Source organism: Neodiprion lecontei, chromosome 5 (assembly GCF_021901455.1).
Source record: "Neodiprion lecontei isolate iyNeoLeco1 chromosome 5, iyNeoLeco1.1, whole genome shotgun sequence".
Lineage (NCBI taxonomy): Eukaryota > Metazoa > Arthropoda > Insecta > Hymenoptera > Diprionidae > Neodiprion > Neodiprion lecontei.
Window position 1 is genome coordinate 23,564,998 of NC_060264.1, and position 16,219 is coordinate 23,581,216.

General features: G+C 40.8%; 3 protein-coding genes across 13 annotated transcripts; 2 read left to right on the forward strand and 1 right to left on the reverse strand.

Annotated features, from left to right (window-relative positions):
* The first annotated feature begins 23 nt into the window (after positions 1–23).
* LOC107222346 (endonuclease/exonuclease/phosphatase family domain-containing protein 1) lies at positions 24–4,787 on the forward strand. Of its 7 annotated transcripts, none has more exons than XM_046740279.1 (8): positions 27–405; positions 782–901; positions 977–1,131; positions 1,401–1,724; positions 2,431–2,720; positions 2,868–3,086; positions 3,311–3,560; positions 3,665–4,787. In XM_046740279.1, exons 2-8 carry the CDS (start codon positions 868–870, stop codon positions 4,031–4,033), a joined length of 1,641 nt encoding a protein of 546 aa, XP_046596235.1. In that variant the 5' UTR covers positions 27–405; positions 782–867; the 3' UTR covers positions 4,034–4,787. The 7 variants fall into 7 exon arrangements, with proteins under 7 accessions (XP_046596239.1, XP_046596238.1, XP_046596235.1 ...); XM_046740280.1 differs by having other exon boundaries at positions 782–883; XM_046740283.1 differs by having other exon boundaries at positions 24–405; positions 782–1,131; positions 3,311–3,574; positions 3,665–3,797.
* Positions 4,613–15,992, reverse strand: LOC107222350 (centromere protein I). Of its 3 annotated transcripts, none has more exons than XR_006904438.1 (16): positions 15,855–15,992; positions 8,588–8,768; positions 8,396–8,521; positions 8,063–8,212; positions 7,852–7,940; positions 7,540–7,670; positions 7,075–7,261; positions 6,874–6,980; positions 6,657–6,811; positions 6,332–6,535; positions 6,123–6,229; positions 5,719–6,038; positions 5,482–5,599; positions 5,176–5,349; positions 4,811–4,967; positions 4,613–4,717 (listed from the first exon to the last, which is right to left on the reverse strand). XR_006904438.1 is itself a non-coding variant. In XM_015661682.2 (15 exons), exons 2-15 carry the CDS (start codon positions 8,637–8,639, stop codon positions 4,899–4,901), a joined length of 1,989 nt encoding a protein of 662 aa, XP_015517168.1. In that variant the 5' UTR covers positions 8,640–8,768; positions 15,855–15,992; the 3' UTR covers positions 4,613–4,898. The 3 variants fall into 3 exon arrangements, 1 of the variants encoding a protein (XP_015517168.1); XR_001525639.2 differs by having other exon boundaries at positions 4,806–4,967; XM_015661682.2 differs by having other exon boundaries at positions 4,613–4,967.
* LOC107222345 (DNA (cytosine-5)-methyltransferase PliMCI) lies at positions 8,851–16,179 on the forward strand. 3 transcript variants are annotated; one of them, XM_015661674.2, is made up of 15 exons: positions 8,854–9,777; positions 9,971–10,334; positions 10,404–10,736; positions 10,962–11,114; positions 11,235–11,694; positions 11,814–12,013; positions 12,139–12,556; positions 12,891–13,220; positions 13,333–13,484; positions 13,555–13,889; positions 14,272–14,383; positions 14,507–14,656; positions 14,741–14,907; positions 15,023–15,263; positions 15,873–16,179. In XM_015661674.2, the coding sequence occupies exons 1-15, from the start codon at positions 9,035–9,037 to the stop codon at positions 16,113–16,115; spliced, it is 4,401 nt and encodes a 1,466-aa protein (XP_015517160.2). In that variant the 5' UTR covers positions 8,854–9,034; the 3' UTR covers positions 16,116–16,179. The 3 variants fall into 3 exon arrangements, 2 of the variants coding, with proteins under 2 accessions (XP_046596226.1, XP_015517160.2); XR_006904437.1 differs by lacking the exon at positions 15,873–16,179 and having other exon boundaries at positions 8,852–9,777; positions 14,728–14,907; positions 15,023–15,163; XM_046740270.1 differs by lacking the exons at positions 14,741–14,907; positions 15,023–15,263; positions 15,873–16,179 and having other exon boundaries at positions 8,851–9,777; positions 14,286–14,383; positions 14,507–14,648.
* The last annotated feature ends 40 nt before the right edge of the window (positions 16,180–16,219 follow it).

The following is a 16,219-nucleotide window of genomic DNA, read 5'->3' on the forward strand; positions in this document are numbered from 1 at the left end:
TGGGATGGCGCGCACTTGGCAGATTACAATACACCTGGTTGTAGTTTTACTACGCTCGTGAAATCGGGCTGATCGTTGTGCGGGCGGACAGCAAGGTGCAGGGCGTCGCACGTGCCCAGATTTGTCATTTCGGAGGGGGAGCTAGGTGATTAAGCATTTAATCTCGTTCGTCCGTACGTATCCATACATACGTAAATAATCAAGTCGACTCCAAGAATTGGTTAATATGTTGCCATCTATGTATGCATTTACACAGTACATACCGATATGCACGACACGCAGTGATACATATTTCTCTGGTTTAAAACAAGTATAAATGTATTGTATTGGTGAATCTAATTCCGAACAACAACTTCGACTGAGAAACCGGAGTTGAATTGTGGAAGGCTATAGACGGAAAGTCATGTAAGTTCGACTGGTCATTCTTAATAATAGCTACGTATGTGTGTACCCACTAAGTACAATGAAATCGAACAGTGCACGAGTGACTGAAGCGTCCATAATAAATCAATGTTATTAATCCCCAAAAACTGACCTTCATTGCCTCACGCGTCTCATATTTGGTATTATTTTCCGTTCTCATATCATCCCCCCACTCATGCTTTGAGGCTCGATTTCATGGTATATTCGGACTGAAATTATCGGATGTCCTAGCAGTAAATAGGATGTGATTTGGCAATCTGCACACATTACATACAGACGTTACATACATGCATAGATTCACCCACCTGTGATGCTTAATTATGACACAGGGGAAATACACATGTTTTTTTTATTACAGGATTATCAGATGCCTATCGGCGTGTTATCTCCCTCCGTTAGGCAATAGATAATGTGAAACTAATCTACCTTTGTACATGCACATCTATGCATACATACATAGGTAGCCAAATACGTACATGTATGCATATGTATAAATCTGTATATGCACAGCTATACGTCAATATACTTATATACATTCAACATACTGATATAGTCAATGAAATGGGCCAAAACGGAAGTACGCACCATGGGCATCGGGGACGTGGTCGAAATTTCAGACGAGCAACCCTTAGCATGTTGGGAAAAAAACATTCTCAACCTAGCAAAATCCTGTCGCACACATTTGCATATGATGATGAGGGTCTTAAGGTATAAATATCACTGTCCATAGTCATGCGAATCGTTACCAAGAGAGATAGAAACTTTGCTGTCGTCACGCTTATTATCTTATCAGATCAGACTAGACTAAAGCTAGTGATCGATTGAATTTAAGTTACACTCAGCGATTGCTAAAGTAACACGCAAATTGAGAGAACATTTTTTTTGATAGTTTGGTGCAAGCTTTTGCCGTTTACCAATGAAACTCTGTTACCATTATTAACAGCTTACAGTTTATTCAGTAATAATTATCTGCCTAGGTTGACCGGATGAATTTGAACACAGCTACGGAAGAAGAATTGATGACATTGCCAGGAATAAGCAGGGCAGTGGCCAGGAATATAGTTTGTCATAGACAGGCGATAGGGAGATTTCACCGGGTGGAAGACTTGGTCTTAGTTTCAGGAGTGGGAGCTTATAAATTGGAATTGGTTCGACCTGAGATCTGCGTAGCTTCCGCCAATGCCAGCACAAGTTCATCTCAAGCTTCCATAAGCTTGAACTCTTCGGGGAATACGGGGAGTTTGCTGGATATCAATAGCGCGAGTGTTTTTGCATTGCAAGGAATCCCAGGTTTGAATCAGGTATGCTTATTTTCTCTAAAATTTCACTTGAATCACGGCTAGCAAGACAGTTTCAAACCCAGAATTACCGGTAAAAATGTACGCTCAAATACAAAATTTATGCCAACTGTTAAGGGGCCATCCATAAATTACGTCACACGATAATGGGGGGGGGGGGGTATCACCGTAATGTGACATAGTGTGACAAGGGGCAGGGGGGGTCAAAAGCTTTGTGACGACACATGTTAAAAGTTAAAATACTAAAACACGAAATTTATATGTGAATAAAAAATTTTTTAAATTTTCGAACTTGATCGATATTTTTATTAATAATTTAACACTCTCGCTATAAGATTACCTCTCACGCAACAACATTTAACTTCTAAAGCGGCGTTGTAATGCAAGTGAGACACTCAAATTCACAAGAGTTCTGAATGGTAAGGGTTTAAATAGGTTTAAGTCATCGGCTATATATTTGACTGTGTTGATTTTATTAAAGATTATTTAATAAAAATAAGAAAAAAATGAAAATAACTGTTTTCTTTTGATTATTTTTAAATACATGCATAAGTTTCAAAAATTTGTGACGTCACATCAGGGGGAGGGGGTTCTAAAAATGTGACAACTTGTGACAAGGACGGGGGGAGGGGTTTAAAAGTTCTAAAATTCGTGTGAAGTAATTTATGGATGGCCCCTAACATGATAGATCAACTTTGCATCTGTGCAGGAATTAGCAGCTAACGTCGTTGAAAGGAGACACAGGCGCGGATTTTATCAATCGCTTGATGAACTAGCAAAAGTCCGAGGGATTGGAAAGCATCGGTTGGCGATAATTAAGCCTTATCTAAAGATCGTCGTTGACTCGGATGGATCCGTTACCCCAACCCCTAGCAACGGTACATCGTCTTCTTTGGGTACCAATCCACAAATGACAAGTACCCCTGTTTCCAACGGTGTGGTCAGAATTTCGAGCAAGGTGCCTCGAGTCAATGGAATAAATCCAAGTGCTCATGTCACGTGAGTCTAATGAGAACATTTCTTAATACATTCTTCCAGGGTGTGATGCTTTTATGATCTTATACAGTCGACATTCTAATCAGAGAGGCAAACCTTCTGCCGAATACAGATTAATCGAAAGATTCAGGGCAACACGAATTATTTCAGCAATGACATTGAAACGAGCTCGGGAATAACTGAAGATGAAATTTGGGAGCTACTCAGTGTTGCCAGTCCTCGGCCTTTGACGCCCAGTAATTATTCTACCAAACTCGAGGGAAGGACCTCCTTCAGGATTGCCACATGGAACCTAGAGCGTTTTAGCGTTGACAAAGCTTGCAACCCAGGTGTGCGAGAAGTTATATGTCGGACTATACTTGAGAACAGGTAAGCGCAAGTTATCGCCATGCCAAATAGGTGATATAGTATATCGTTTGTATAATTAACATAGTATATAGGTTGGATAGTTTGATGAAAGTTTGTAAGGATGATACAAAGGTTATCACCAGACTCGATGAGTCTTGGTTCCCTTTACTGCTTGTGCCACGTCAATTGTACCAATTTTTCTATCGAAGCAAGTTTCACCTTCAAATCTCAATTTCTGTTGACAGATTATCTTTGCTGGCATTACAAGAGATTGAGAGCAGCGAAGCCCTGGCTAAAATAACGCTGGAATTGAATAGTCCAATTCTGAAACGGGTTCGCGATTGGCAAGGAAATCGCAAGGTTTGGCGATCCATACACTTAGGACAAGGCCTTGCTATCCTATGGGATACAGATGGAAAAATTCGTATATCCCTTCAGCATCAGTCGTCGGCAGCGGCGGATTCAGTACCCGCCGCTGCCTGCGCGACATTTCACGTGGGTTCTTGAATGTGACTATTTCCGAAAAGAAAGGCAAACAACTCACGAGCAACTTCGATTAGTTACATTCCAGTTGACTTTATTTTTCATTTCATTTCTAGATCAACAAGGTTACTATAACGGTTGTGAACGCGGCATTGCACGGCGTCCGGGATCGAAGGGCAATGGACAATTACTGCAGATTCCAAAATACTCTTGTGCTTGGAGATTTTTCCACAATGAACGGCGTGGAAAATCTTGATCTCGAATTACCGCACAACGAAAACACAGCGGTTCATCCTGAAGAATTATTTTTCAACGATAATATCGCATGGAGCCGTAAATCCAGAGCGGTGCTGCGAACCGGGCATTCAGGTATCGTTAAGCAGGGTCTAACGCATCTGGGTATACCTCGAGGTTGGAAGTGGGGTGGCGCAGTTTCAACCCACTGCCCGGTTTGGTGCCAGATATATTCACAGCTGGATGAGTAATAACATTTCATTACCCATCCGGCAGTCTTCCCGGAGAAAAACGCCGCCAAGTTACAGGCTAAGGAAGATCCACTTCATGCTTTCTCTGACAATGAGACTTTTCCAATAACGGATCAAACTGTCTGATCAATCATCTTCCTGGTATAACATTTGTTCTTTCTCTTTTTTTTTCATTTTTAGTTGAATTCTTCTGCTCATTTTATAAATGTTGATAAGTTCAGGAGGTATCATTGCAAAGTAATTTGCAATGCAGCTAATATTTAGGCAAACGGGAAAGTTCCATACTCAAATTATTGAGGTGCCTCGCTTATTCCATCTTAAGTGTTTCATAGCATTTAGTGCTCTATGAACATTGAATCGTCTGTATAAATACTTATACCTATGCATGGTTGTGTGATAAAAACAGCCGCTTGTGTCGGAGACGTTGTCTGGTTGATCTTTGGTTCACAATCAGTTTTGTAGTCTTCACGGGGAGTATTGAAAAACAAAAGCTAATTGTAAGTTACGACGAGTGTACGGGATGTGATATACATATGTACATACATACAAAGATAAGTATATGTATATATTTTTCTTTGGTTATTTTGTTGATTAATTTTTATTTCGCCTGTGGGCACTTAACAAAATGAGGAGTTGAGAATTCCAATGAAATCCACGATGCTGGTCAATCGTCTTCACTGATCTCTGTTGTGTGATAGAACGAGATAATTAAAATAAAATATTGAAATAAATAAAATCTATTTCTGGAATCCAACTGTGTGTACAAACTCACTCAACTCTGATAAGTTTGAGGGTATTATATTGCCTCCTGATTATGCCAACTTATAAGTAAGTATTTTAAGTTGAATGAATTTATTGCTACGAGCTATTCACTGATGATCTGGAGAAATTTAGCCACCTCTGGATAGTATGTTTCAGCAACGCTGATACAATCCTGTAAAAAGACACGGTTAATGTACATGAAAAAAGAAAACTAGGTAAACGAACAGAGCATGAGAAAGGAAAAATCATTGGTGAACTTTAGCAACGTGCTTTCTTTCCCAACAACAAATTTTTATTATACGTAAAGATATTCCCATATTACCTCAATGAAAACGTTAATTCTTGCGTACTATCATTGAGAAAGTTAACAGTGTTCTTACCTCTGTTGTTACAATTTCCAGTCCCATATCGATTAGTGAAAATTTGTAGGGCAAAATGGCGAAATGATTGCTAATGTTGAGTGCTGTGTCGAACGCACACGAAGTTCTGAAGTCGAGCAGTAGAGGTTCAGGGATTCCCCTCAGAAAACATCGGTCCTCAGATTCACAAAATGCCTACCGAATATATTGTAGTTTCATCTTTCGTAAGTAATGTTTAAACAGATCTTAAGGTTTTTTCCTCGGCAACTCATTGTACTGCACAGAACGTATTTTTGTTAATGTCAGTGAATAGGTACGAGTACAAACCTCATTGTACAACAGACTCTTTGCTATGTCAGTGGCGTATGTGTCGATTATTTTGATTTTTGTTTCAAAAAGATCGCGACGGTTGAGTTCTCGGAGTTTTGCGTTGATACCACGGTACCTGGAATAAGTACATTTTTCGTCCTGATTAACTGTTAGTGAGTTTCAAGTGACAAACTAAGCAAATACATTGGAAGTACAAAGCAAGCTTACGAAATGTGATTCATCCATTTATCTTACCTCAACAACAAAGCGCAGACTCCTGACAAAATGGCCATGCTCCGACTGACAAGTCCACTGTAAATAACGACTGATGGTGAGATAGTCCAGCATGGTAGGTCACTGCGTTTCTCAAGCTCAGACACATGCTGGTAAAAAATTAATGCCTCGGAGACCAAGATACCATTGTTTGATTCGCTGTATAGACCCGAAACAATTAGATCACTCGTGAATTTCATCAGCGGATCTATAACGTCCGCAATGTCTAGACTTTGCGCATCTGTTTCTAGGAAAAGTGGAGCTTGTCCAAGATCTCTATCTTTGAATTCATTTTTCATGAACTGCAAAGGTATAAATGTTTGAAATCAGCTAGGTAAATTACGTTACTTTATCGTTAATCTGGAGGGAATTTTTTGCATACTCACAAGATTCGTCACCATTGATCTCAGAGTCGTGAGGATCTCGCACTTAACGTTGATCGACGAAGACTCCCACATTGTTTGAAGGGGCAAAAGGATGTTCCTGTGTACGTCTAGATGAGTAGACAGTTTAAATATCATTTCATATCTAGTTTCATGCGTTGAGATGACAATTGAAATGCAAAGGCGAATTTACTCAGGATAATATGATTTACCGGTAAACGATGAGATTGTGATCCACTGGATTAGTGCGAAAATGCTGTCTCGGTGGTCCCTCGTATTCCAAAATGGCAGGTAATTTTTTAGGAATCGTGAGACAAGAATGATTTCCTGCTGCATATATCGCGACAGTTGAGCGGTCATAAAAAGTAGTCGTTCACGGTCTTGGTAAGAAAACTTTCCAACTTCGTATATAAAGGCTGAGAACAGAGATTACCTACAGGCTAGTTTTAGCGTGCTCAGTTCTACCACTTCAAAATCTATCTGACTGAGGAAAAATCTGTTTCTACTGAGTTCACAACAGAAGATACATCTTATCACCATTTTGTAGGGTGTTGTACAGGTTGTAACAGAATCTACTCTGATAGTCAGATGATGCAAACGTCAGAATATGTAAGCCTGCGTTGTTGGCTAACAGCGACAGCGCGTTGCACGGTAGTTCCAAGCTTAGCTGATGCTTTCCAAGTTCATCCAGTCTGAAAATACAACTTGGTCAGTTCGATTTATGATTCCATCCTGACCTTCGGTTTACACTTACGTTCTAATTTCGAAAATTGACTTCGCATCCGGTTCCTTTGAAATACTCGAGCCAATATTGATGTAGCTAACAGTTGGGATGGGCATCTTTCGCTGTTTCCTTGATTGCTATGTGAAAGCATGCACAGACATGCTCTGATGAGAATAGTTAACTTATCCTTTAATAATAATTTTACACGATTGCAATGAAGTTTTTTCTTACCGCGCCACTTGTTACCGGATTCCACACTAAGTCAGGTTGCCACGCTGCCAAGTGACTTGCGTCACACCTCTTGGCAGCATCCTGAAGGTCAAGTCTCAGAGATTCTGGAAGTCGCTTCCAAGCACTTTCGACATTTGTCGCTGGAATCTTCTCGGGCACATGTTCTGGTTTGTAAGACTTGAACAATCTGTACGGTATTGGAACAGACAATAATTATGCAAAAAAATAAATAAATAAATGCATAACCACTTGCAAGATTCTAAGAAATATTTGACATCTTTCAATCATTGACATTTTTGTTCAATTAACTAAAGAAGGTATGGCATTTCTGAATTTTTGTTTGATATTTGGTATCAGAATAAATCCAGGTTATTTCCAGACTTTGCATCCTATAGGAAGAATATGGTAAATAATCATAAGAGAATATTACAATAAAATGCAACATTTTCAGATGAATCTACTTACGACAACAAAGCAGTCAGATGTTTCCTGGGTTTTGCGTACTGCGATTGCAGTTTAAGAATTCTCGACACCTGCCTGCGGGTGACGTCTTCAGGCTTAGTTAAAACATAGATTAGTTGAGCAACGAAGGGTTCCTACGGCGAAATATAGAGAAGAAGTACATTATTTTTAGTTGGCAGTCTAGTATTAATTTTAAATGCATTGAGATTGATTTCAGTTGCCTGCCTTATGCAAGGAAAAAAATATTTAAAAAAATTAGACACAGAAACGAGCAAACTACACAAAAAATTCACTGGTAGGAAAAAAGTATCTCACAAATTTTGTATTCTTCACAAGGATGAAAAAAAAGGCATCATAGAAAGCGTTGATAGTCACAGCTTCGACAAGCCCATAATTCAATAGACCTGTAAATAAGGGTGATTGATAGCACCAAACTTATTTAAAATACTTAAATAAGAAGCGGAATAAATTGGCTTAAATTCCAAAGTTATTGAATTTACGGACTGCTCAATTAACCGTGACATACCAGTAAACCATTGAAGTACAGCTATACCCGGTAGAACTGGGATGTTCTTTGACGTCGATATAAACCATAACCCAATGTCTTGGACAATCTTTTCGGTCATTCTATGGATAGGGATCAAACATTTGATCAAAGCTGCACGATGTGTACTACCTAAAAAGAAAATGGTAATGCTGATTAAAAATGCAATCTACCATGGCCCAATTGTGTGGGATGTTACATCGGAACCTGGGTAAAGCTGCTCTACTTGTTCGTGTTTCTTTACCCTACGTTTAAACGACAAACTGAGCAGAGGATCTTAAAAACACAGGTGGAGCGACTGTGTAAAAGCTATACCCATAGTGATTTTAGTGATGATGTAAATCAAGAGCTGAATCTGTTCGTCGGGAAGACCACTGGTCGAGACTTCAGCCTTTAACATCGTTAGCATTTCAGAAAATCCAGCAAGCAGTTTTCCAGCATCTGCAGAATATTGGACCAGTGAAAGTAAAAGCATAATACACAGGCACAAAGATAGATCCAACATACCTTTGCATCTCTTTAAGTAAGACGTGTACACCTCTACGTTTTCTGCAGTCATTTTTCCAGGCTGTTTAATTTAAATCTAGCCGGCATTACTCCTCGTTTTACTTGTCATAGCGAAGATAGCTAACCTCGTAGAATTCTATGGTCCGCGATGTCCGCATCTGACGAGTAAAGTTGCGGAACACTGAGGGGGGGGGGGGGTTTGTTGAATACTACATAGGCATGTATTGTATATATGAATGTACGCATACTTAACTATTATATTTCGCGCCAACCGCCACCATCACTACTCAACAGTTCACATCAATTCAATTTGCGTATTGCCCTCGCAATACGGTTCTCGCAACAGTTTGCATTTTATAATTTGCTATATAACAATTTCGTTTCGTTCGGCGGTGAGTGGGGAAAGGTGATGTGAAGATTGTCGAAAAGATCCCGCTCAAATCCCACATGCCGTCGGCCGTTATATCACCGAGTGACATTTCCGAAAAAGAGAATCTCCCAGAGGTAGAAAACGTGGAGAATAATGATAGGTTATCTGTGAAAAATAAAATGATCGCCAGTAGCCCTGGCGGGGATGGAGTTTTATCTCCACCGCCGAGAACCAGACGGTACGCCGGAAGCCTGCCAGAGCAAAATGTAGCCGGACCTTCGTCGCAGCAGGCAAGAAGAAACACGAAGGTTGGCGTTCGGAAGCGGCCGGCTCGTTCCGAGCGAAAAGGGATGAAAAGGCACGCCGGAACCGTCTCCGTGGATCAGCGCACCCTCGACGGTATGTTTCTCAAAGTTAAAGACGGATCACCAGAAGCTCCGAAGTCCCCCCTGACCCGCATAGTCAAGGTCGAAATTGCGGATGAATCCGCTGAGAACCTCGTGAAGACGGACGACAATCTCGTCGTTGAAAAAAAGATCAAGTTGACCAACCGCTCGGAGGTGTACATGGATGAGGGTGAGGGTGGGAAGCTGGCTGCGGTGCCAGCTCCGATCGACAAACCCAGATCTCTTCCAGAAAAGTGCCAAATTTGTCGTCAGCTACTCTTTGACGACGACCTTAAATTGTATCAGGGTCATCCGAACGGCGCAGTGGAAGAATTCATTGCTCTAACAGACCCCAGACTATCGCTGTTCACTGGTGAGGAGTCTATGATTAACGAGAGTGATGAAAGGCCACAGAATAAGCTCACTCATTTCAGGTATGATGTCCGAACATTTGAGAGGAAAGAAATTGTGACGACTAATCTAATCTCAAAAACCAGTTTTATTCCGGGGATCCTGACTGTTCTCATTATTTTGACAGATTCGTTATTTTCGGTGGTCACTTGCCTTTTCAGTAAATATGATCTTTGATTAATAATAATGACAATAACGATAATGGCAATGTTTCAGCGTCTATGACAAAAATGGTCATCTTTGTCCATTCGATACTGGACTCATAGAAAGAAACGTGCTGCTCTACTTTTCTGGCTATATGAAAGCAATTTATGAGGAAAGTCCTGATCCAGAAGGGGGTGTCCCAACAATGGACATGGGGCCGATAAACGAGTGGTGGGTGACAGGGTTTGATGGTGGCGAATTGGCACTTATAGGGTTCAATACAGCGTTTGGAGAGTACATTTTAATGGAGCCATCGGAGGCTTATGCACCTTTTATGGAAGCAGTGAGAGAAAAGATTCACATCAGTAAGTTGGTAATCGAATTCTTGCTCGACGAAATCAATCCAACTTATGAGGATTTGCTCAACAAATTACAGGTGAGTGTTAAATCAGATCGATCACATTTCCTTATTTCTTAAAATTACATGAGACCAATATTGTTACAGACAACTGTTCCACCCAAAGGCTTGTTCAAATTCACGGAAGACTCTCTCTTGAGGCACGCTCAATTCGTTTGCGATCAAGTTCTGTCCTTTGATGCTTCTGCGACTCCGGGAGAATCACTGCTACTTACAAGTCCGTGCATGCGAGCACTGGTCAACTTGGCAGGTGTGACAGTTGGGAAGAGATTAGCGATGCGAAAAGCACACCGTAAATATCAAAAAGATAAAAAACCTGCATGGACAAAGGCCACTACGACGCACCTGGTTAAAAATGTGTTTGAGACGTTTTTTACCGATCAGTTGGACAAGGAAAATGACAGGGAAAAAGGCGTTGGTGTAAGTTGAGCAAAATCACAGTTGAGAAGCGTATTTTCTCTGTTAATCTATAATTAAGCATGTGTAAAAGTAGATATTGCATACTGGATATGCAAACAGATGTAGAACCATCCAGGAAGAACCTCTTTTTCAATCCCTGTTATGTGTTGACAAATAAAACTGTGTACATTGCTGTAGAGTTTGCTATTTCTAGCTACAATGATCGATTCATTTCATGTTGCTCAGGGTCCCAAGAGGCGAAGATGTGCTGTGTGCGAGGCATGTCAACAACCTGACTGCGGCCTGTGCATCCATTGCAAAGACATGACTAAATTCGGGGGCTCCGGAAGAAGCAAACAAGCCTGTATCCAGCGCAGATGTCCAAATATGGCTCTTCAGGTGAGCGATCAACTTTTAGCAACATCTATCTGGATTCGTGTTCTTTCTCCTCCACTGGACGAAACAAGGAGTGAATTATCAAGCAAACAAAAGAATATTGAAGTATTCATACTTTTACAGGAGGCAGACGACTCGGATCCGGAAAACGAAGAAGAGTATGAAGCGTTGGCAGTATGCAAGGCTACTGTGACTCAAAAAGTGTCGAAGGGATTGAGAAATGTTAGAAAAGAAATAAAATGGATAGGGGAACCGATCATCCAAGATGGAAGAAAGACCTTTTACGAATCTGTTATGCTAGGTGACGAAGAAATACACCCCAATGACTGCGTTCTCATTGAGCCCAGCGACCCAGCAGTACCTCTCTACATTGCTCGAGTGGTATACATGTTCGAAACAAAGAATGGAGACAAATTGTTTCATGCAAATTGGTTCTGCAGAGGCAGTGATACCGTCTTGGGGGAAACGTCCGATCCCATTGAACTATTTCTCATAGACGAATGCGAGGAAACTCCGTTTGCTTCCGTCAAGTGCAAGGCCAACGTGATTCGCAAACAGATACCCAGTAACTGGTCAATGTTAGGCAAGTCATGCTGTGTTAAATCTATGCAGATGCAAACGATTCGCTAATTCGTCGCATTACTTCAACTTCCATGTTTTCCTTACTTTGACTAATGCTGGCTCTATTTATTCTTTGTTTAGGTAACGAAGAATTAAAACCAGAAGACGATATCAAAGATACTGACGGAAGGACGTTTTTTTATCAGAAACAATACACGGCGGAAACTGCCAGATTCGAAGACCCTCCGGTGCCATCGACTTGCTCGCGACCGGAAATTATGCACAGATTTTGTGCAGCCTGCGATCGATTCAGTGCAAATCAAGGCACAAACATACCGAAGGTCAATTTTTAGCCGTGAAACGGCAAATACTTCTTTTATTGGCAAACCTGATCGTTTTATATTGGCTTTAAGCCATTTAGATTGTTTTATTTTTTTCACTCCTTATCAATTTCAAACTATGGCAGGTGGACGAACGCGGCGAGCAGAAGAGTAGCAAAGAAGTGATATACGGAATCGTGCGTTACAAAGGTGATGAATTCAGAGTGGGGACAACAGTTTACTTGATACCCGGAACATTTAAATTCAGATATGGTATAACTAAAACCGATTCGCCCAAGACGAAAAAAGAAAACGTTGATGAAGACATGTATCCGGAGTTTTACCGTAAATCTTCTGACCACGTAAAAGGGTCGAATTATGATACACCAGAACCATTCCACATCGGTCATATAAGCGCGATCTATGCCTCAACAACGGACAAACTTGTATCGTCTAGTGACATCTGGATCACGGTTACAAAATTGTACAGGCCAGAAAACACCCACAAAAAGCATACTCTGATGGAACAAGCAGATCTTAACGTACTGTATTGGAGCAACGAAGGTCAGTTTTATTTACCTGATACAAATCAATGAGATAAACCTTACGTATTTGACTAAAATTGGCGAATCTGAGAGTCATTTGAACGTAAACAAAGACAGTAATGTTTGTTCGGCAAAATGGCTTTATATGGCATACAATAGGACTATATGCCGTTCAACAGTATATAGTGAAGGAGTGAACTTCTCATACGCGACCCGACAACTATCTTACCTATCACTTACTAAAATAATTCAACAATCAAGATACATTGCTACAAAATATGACAAGTTCTCAAGCCCGATCTTGGCTCTAATTTTTTTTTTTTTTTCCACTTCTGCATATTCATACCCTGCAGTGTGCAACATCCGATTTGAGAAAGTGGTTGGAAAGTGTTACTTGATGTACACTGAAAATTTGAATCAGTCGATCGAAGAATGGTCAGCAGCCGGACCGAACCGTTTCTACTTCTCCCAAGCTTACAGTGTAGATGAGAAATTATTTGAAGAACCACCTTTGCATGCGACAAATATTGGTAAACAAGGTAAGGGCAAAGGAAAGGGTAAAGGAAAAGGGAAGAGCACAAAGCTTCAGGATGATTCGAAAAAACCGTCAACTGAAACCGCTCCAGACTATCCTCTGGTCGATAAACGCCTGCAAACTTTCGACGTTTTTGCAGGATGCGGCGGTAGGTACTTGATTGTACGAATGGTATTCCACAAAGCTTTCGTATAGTTTGATTTTTACTATGAAAAAAAGATTTTATATAGAAGTCATTTAATCTTCATGTATTCCATCAGGATTATCCGAAGGCCTTCACAGAGCTGGCATCGCAGAGAGTCGCTGGGCAGTGGAGAAAGAAGAGCCAGCTGCACACGCTTTCCGTCTAAACAATCCCAACGCAATTGTCTTCTCTGAAGATTGCAATCGGTTGTTAAGAATGGTTATGGATGTACGTAGTTAAGGGTTAGCATTTAGTGAAATTGGTGAAATCGGCCAATTCTCAAGTTTTCCTATTTCAGGGAAATCTAAAAGATGAGCACGGCCAGCCGCTTCCGCAGAGGGGAGCAGTTGAGCTACTGTGCGGAGGACCGCCTTGCCAAGGTTTCAGCGGCATGAATCGCTTCAATTCAAGGCAGTATTCGCTGTTCAAGAATTCTCTCGTTGTCTCCTACCTGTCGTTCTGTGATTACTATAGGCCCAAGTTTTTCATAATGGAAAATGTGCGAAACTTTGTCACATTTAAACGGAGTATGGTGCTAAAGTTAACGCTTAGATGCTTGGTGCGAATGGGATATCAGTGCACCTATGGGATTCTCCAAGCTGGAAACTACGGAGTACCGCAGACAAGGCGAAGGTATATTACTTGTACCCATTGAATTTCAAGCATCAACGCTTAGTTCTTTATTCATTCTTGCAAAATAATCGGCCTCTGCCATTATTTTTCCGCAGATAAATCGACAGTTCTCGTATTCGATCACGAGTCGAAGGACTACTATAGATTATTTAGTTATCACGTTTACATATGCTCCCTAGGCTGCAAGCTCACTGTTAGTTTAAATAATTACCTATTTTATCCGGTCGAGACGCAATAGTTGAAAGTGTAAAAATGTGAATTATGAATGGTAGGAAATGGAGTCTGCACATTTCCTAAATATTTTACGAACTTATTCTGAATTGATTATTACGATCTTCAACTGTGCAGTTTCAAACCAGTAAACTAATTTCGTGTAATTTAGGCTGGTCATTCTAGCCGCTGCACCTGGAGAGATACTTCCCAAATATCCAGAGCCGACCCACGTGTTCAGCAAACGTGCCTGTCAATTGAGTGTCGTTGTAGACGATAAGAAGGTAAGGTTTTTTTGTTGTTATCCCTGTTTTGTCACATTACTACCAGTCATAAATGTCGAGTGTTATAAGAATAACTCGCGTTAGCAAAACCTTACTTGGACTTAATACACTCCTTATTCACAGTATTCCTCGAATTGCGAGTGGACAGAATCAGCGCCGTATAGAACGATCAGCGTTCGAGATGCTATGTCCGATCTGCCAGACATAAAAAATGGTTGGAACAAAGAAACCATGCCATATGGCGGCGAGGCACTTTCACATTTCCAGAGAAAGGTAGAAAAACGTCAAAGTCTTAGCTTGAACTAGAGAGAAAAATGAAGAAATTTTATCCATACTGATTCAAGGCTTTTTCCGCAGATGCGAGGATATCAGTATCAGCCAGCCTTAAAGGATCATATTTGTAAGGAAATGGCACCACTTGTCGAGGCTCGAATGGCTCATATTCCAACGGCGAGTGGCTCAGATTGGAGAGATCTACCAAATATCATCCTCAAGTTGAGCGATGGGACTTTCGCCAAGAAATTGTAAGCATCGAATATCTTACCTGGTATGAAATAAAATGACGAATGTGTCAGAGTTTCCAAACAGCTCGTCTTAGAGTCTGGAGGACACCATCTTTGACTGTTCTTCAACTTTCAGACAATATACGCATCACGACAAAAAAGCTGGCAAAAGTTCAACGGGGGCTTACCGAGGAGTTTGTAGCTGCTGTACAGGGAAGATGTGCGACCCAATGGATAGGCAATTCAATACACTCATTCCATGGTGCTTGCCTCATACAGGAAACCGTCATAATCACTGGGCCGGTCTCTACGGACGGTTGGAATGGGACGGATTTTTCAGTACAACAATCACGAATCCTGAACCAATGGGCAAACAGGTGACAAGTTTCTTTCATACCTCATTACTTAGTGCTTAAACCTACTCTGAATTAAGTTCTGTACACGTGTACATACTTTTACTGTGACTTGTACAATGACTTTTCTTCAAGAGCGAAGCGAAAACGAGCGCTTCGCTGGGGAGGATCGAAAACGGGCGATTCTCGGTTGGTGAAACGCAGAGGATTGAAAATGTTTCATAATTTCGCATTGTTTGTAATATTTCTAATTCGATGTAAAACAATCTACGTCTTCATTTTCTTGTTGAACAGAGTATAAGTTAAAAATTCAATAAAAATCCAGAATCATGACATTAAATATGAGAGATTAGATTTAAAAGAGGAAGCTTTATCTCGATAGTGTTCCTTTCAAACAAGAAATTTGGTGAAAATTGAAAAATTCGGAAAAATACGGTAACCAGTCATTTTAAATACGTAATCTCAAGAATTAGCAATGAAATGTTCGTATAACTTTTAAATAATGGACATAGTCAAGTCAAGAACCCCTCGGCTTTACCCCGGGAACCTCTACTTTGTACGTAGCGAGCAAACGCACGTTTTTGCTCTCAGTGCACAATGTACTATTCCACTTACCTTTTCTCTGTACCACAGGGTCGAGTTTTACATCCTGAACAAACTAGAGTGGTCAGTGTCAGAGAGTGTGCCAGATCACAGGGCTTCTCGGACACGTATCGGTTCTTTGGCAGCGTACTTGACAAGCACAGACAAGTGGGGAATGCGGTTCCCCCACCGATGGGAACAGCAATAGGACACGAGATTAGAAAGTGTTATCACAAACGGGAAGCGGAACGAACGAAGACTGCAAACGAATTCGGTATCAAGGTTGAATCCTAAGCAGAAAAGAAACCCGACAAATATTTTGTGATTTTTAAACAAACAATGAGTGACGGGTGTTGAGGTGATTTTATGATATTATTGAGTATCTCAAAGACTGCGAG

Excerpts from the sequence above, each read along its gene's own strand:
- LOC107222346 (XM_046740278.1), top strand. The coding sequence starts at position 868 with ATGCATACATACATAGGTAGCCAAATACGTACATGTATGCATATGTAT. Across the intron at positions 1,132-1,400 it reads ATGATGATGAGGGTCTTAAG|GTTGACCGGATGAATTTGAA; the intron begins GTATAAATATCA and ends TTATCTGCCTAG. Across the intron at positions 3,561-3,664 it reads CTGCCTGCGCGACATTTCAC|ATCAACAAGGTTACTATAAC; the intron begins GTGGGTTCTTGA and ends TTTCATTTCTAG.
- LOC107222350 (XM_015661682.2), bottom strand. The coding sequence starts at position 8,639 with ATGACTGCAGAAAACGTAGAGGTGTACACGTCTTACTTAAAGAGATGC. Across the intron at positions 6,039-6,122 it reads GATCAATGGTGACGAATCTT|TTCATGAAAAATGAATTCAA; the intron begins GTGAGTATGCAA and ends ATACCTTTGCAG. Across the intron at positions 5,600-5,718 it reads GTCTGCGCTTTGTTGTTGAG|GTACCGTGGTATCAACGCAA; the intron begins GTAAGATAAATG and ends TACTTATTCCAG.
- LOC107222345 (XM_015661674.2), top strand. The coding sequence starts at position 9,035 with ATGCCGTCGGCCGTTATATCACCGAGTGACATTTCCGAAAAAGAGAAT. Across the intron at positions 9,778-9,970 it reads AATAAGCTCACTCATTTCAG|CGTCTATGACAAAAATGGTC; the intron begins GTATGATGTCCG and ends GCAATGTTTCAG. Across the intron at positions 12,014-12,138 it reads AAGGCACAAACATACCGAAG|GTGGACGAACGCGGCGAGCA; the intron begins GTCAATTTTTAG and ends AAACTATGGCAG.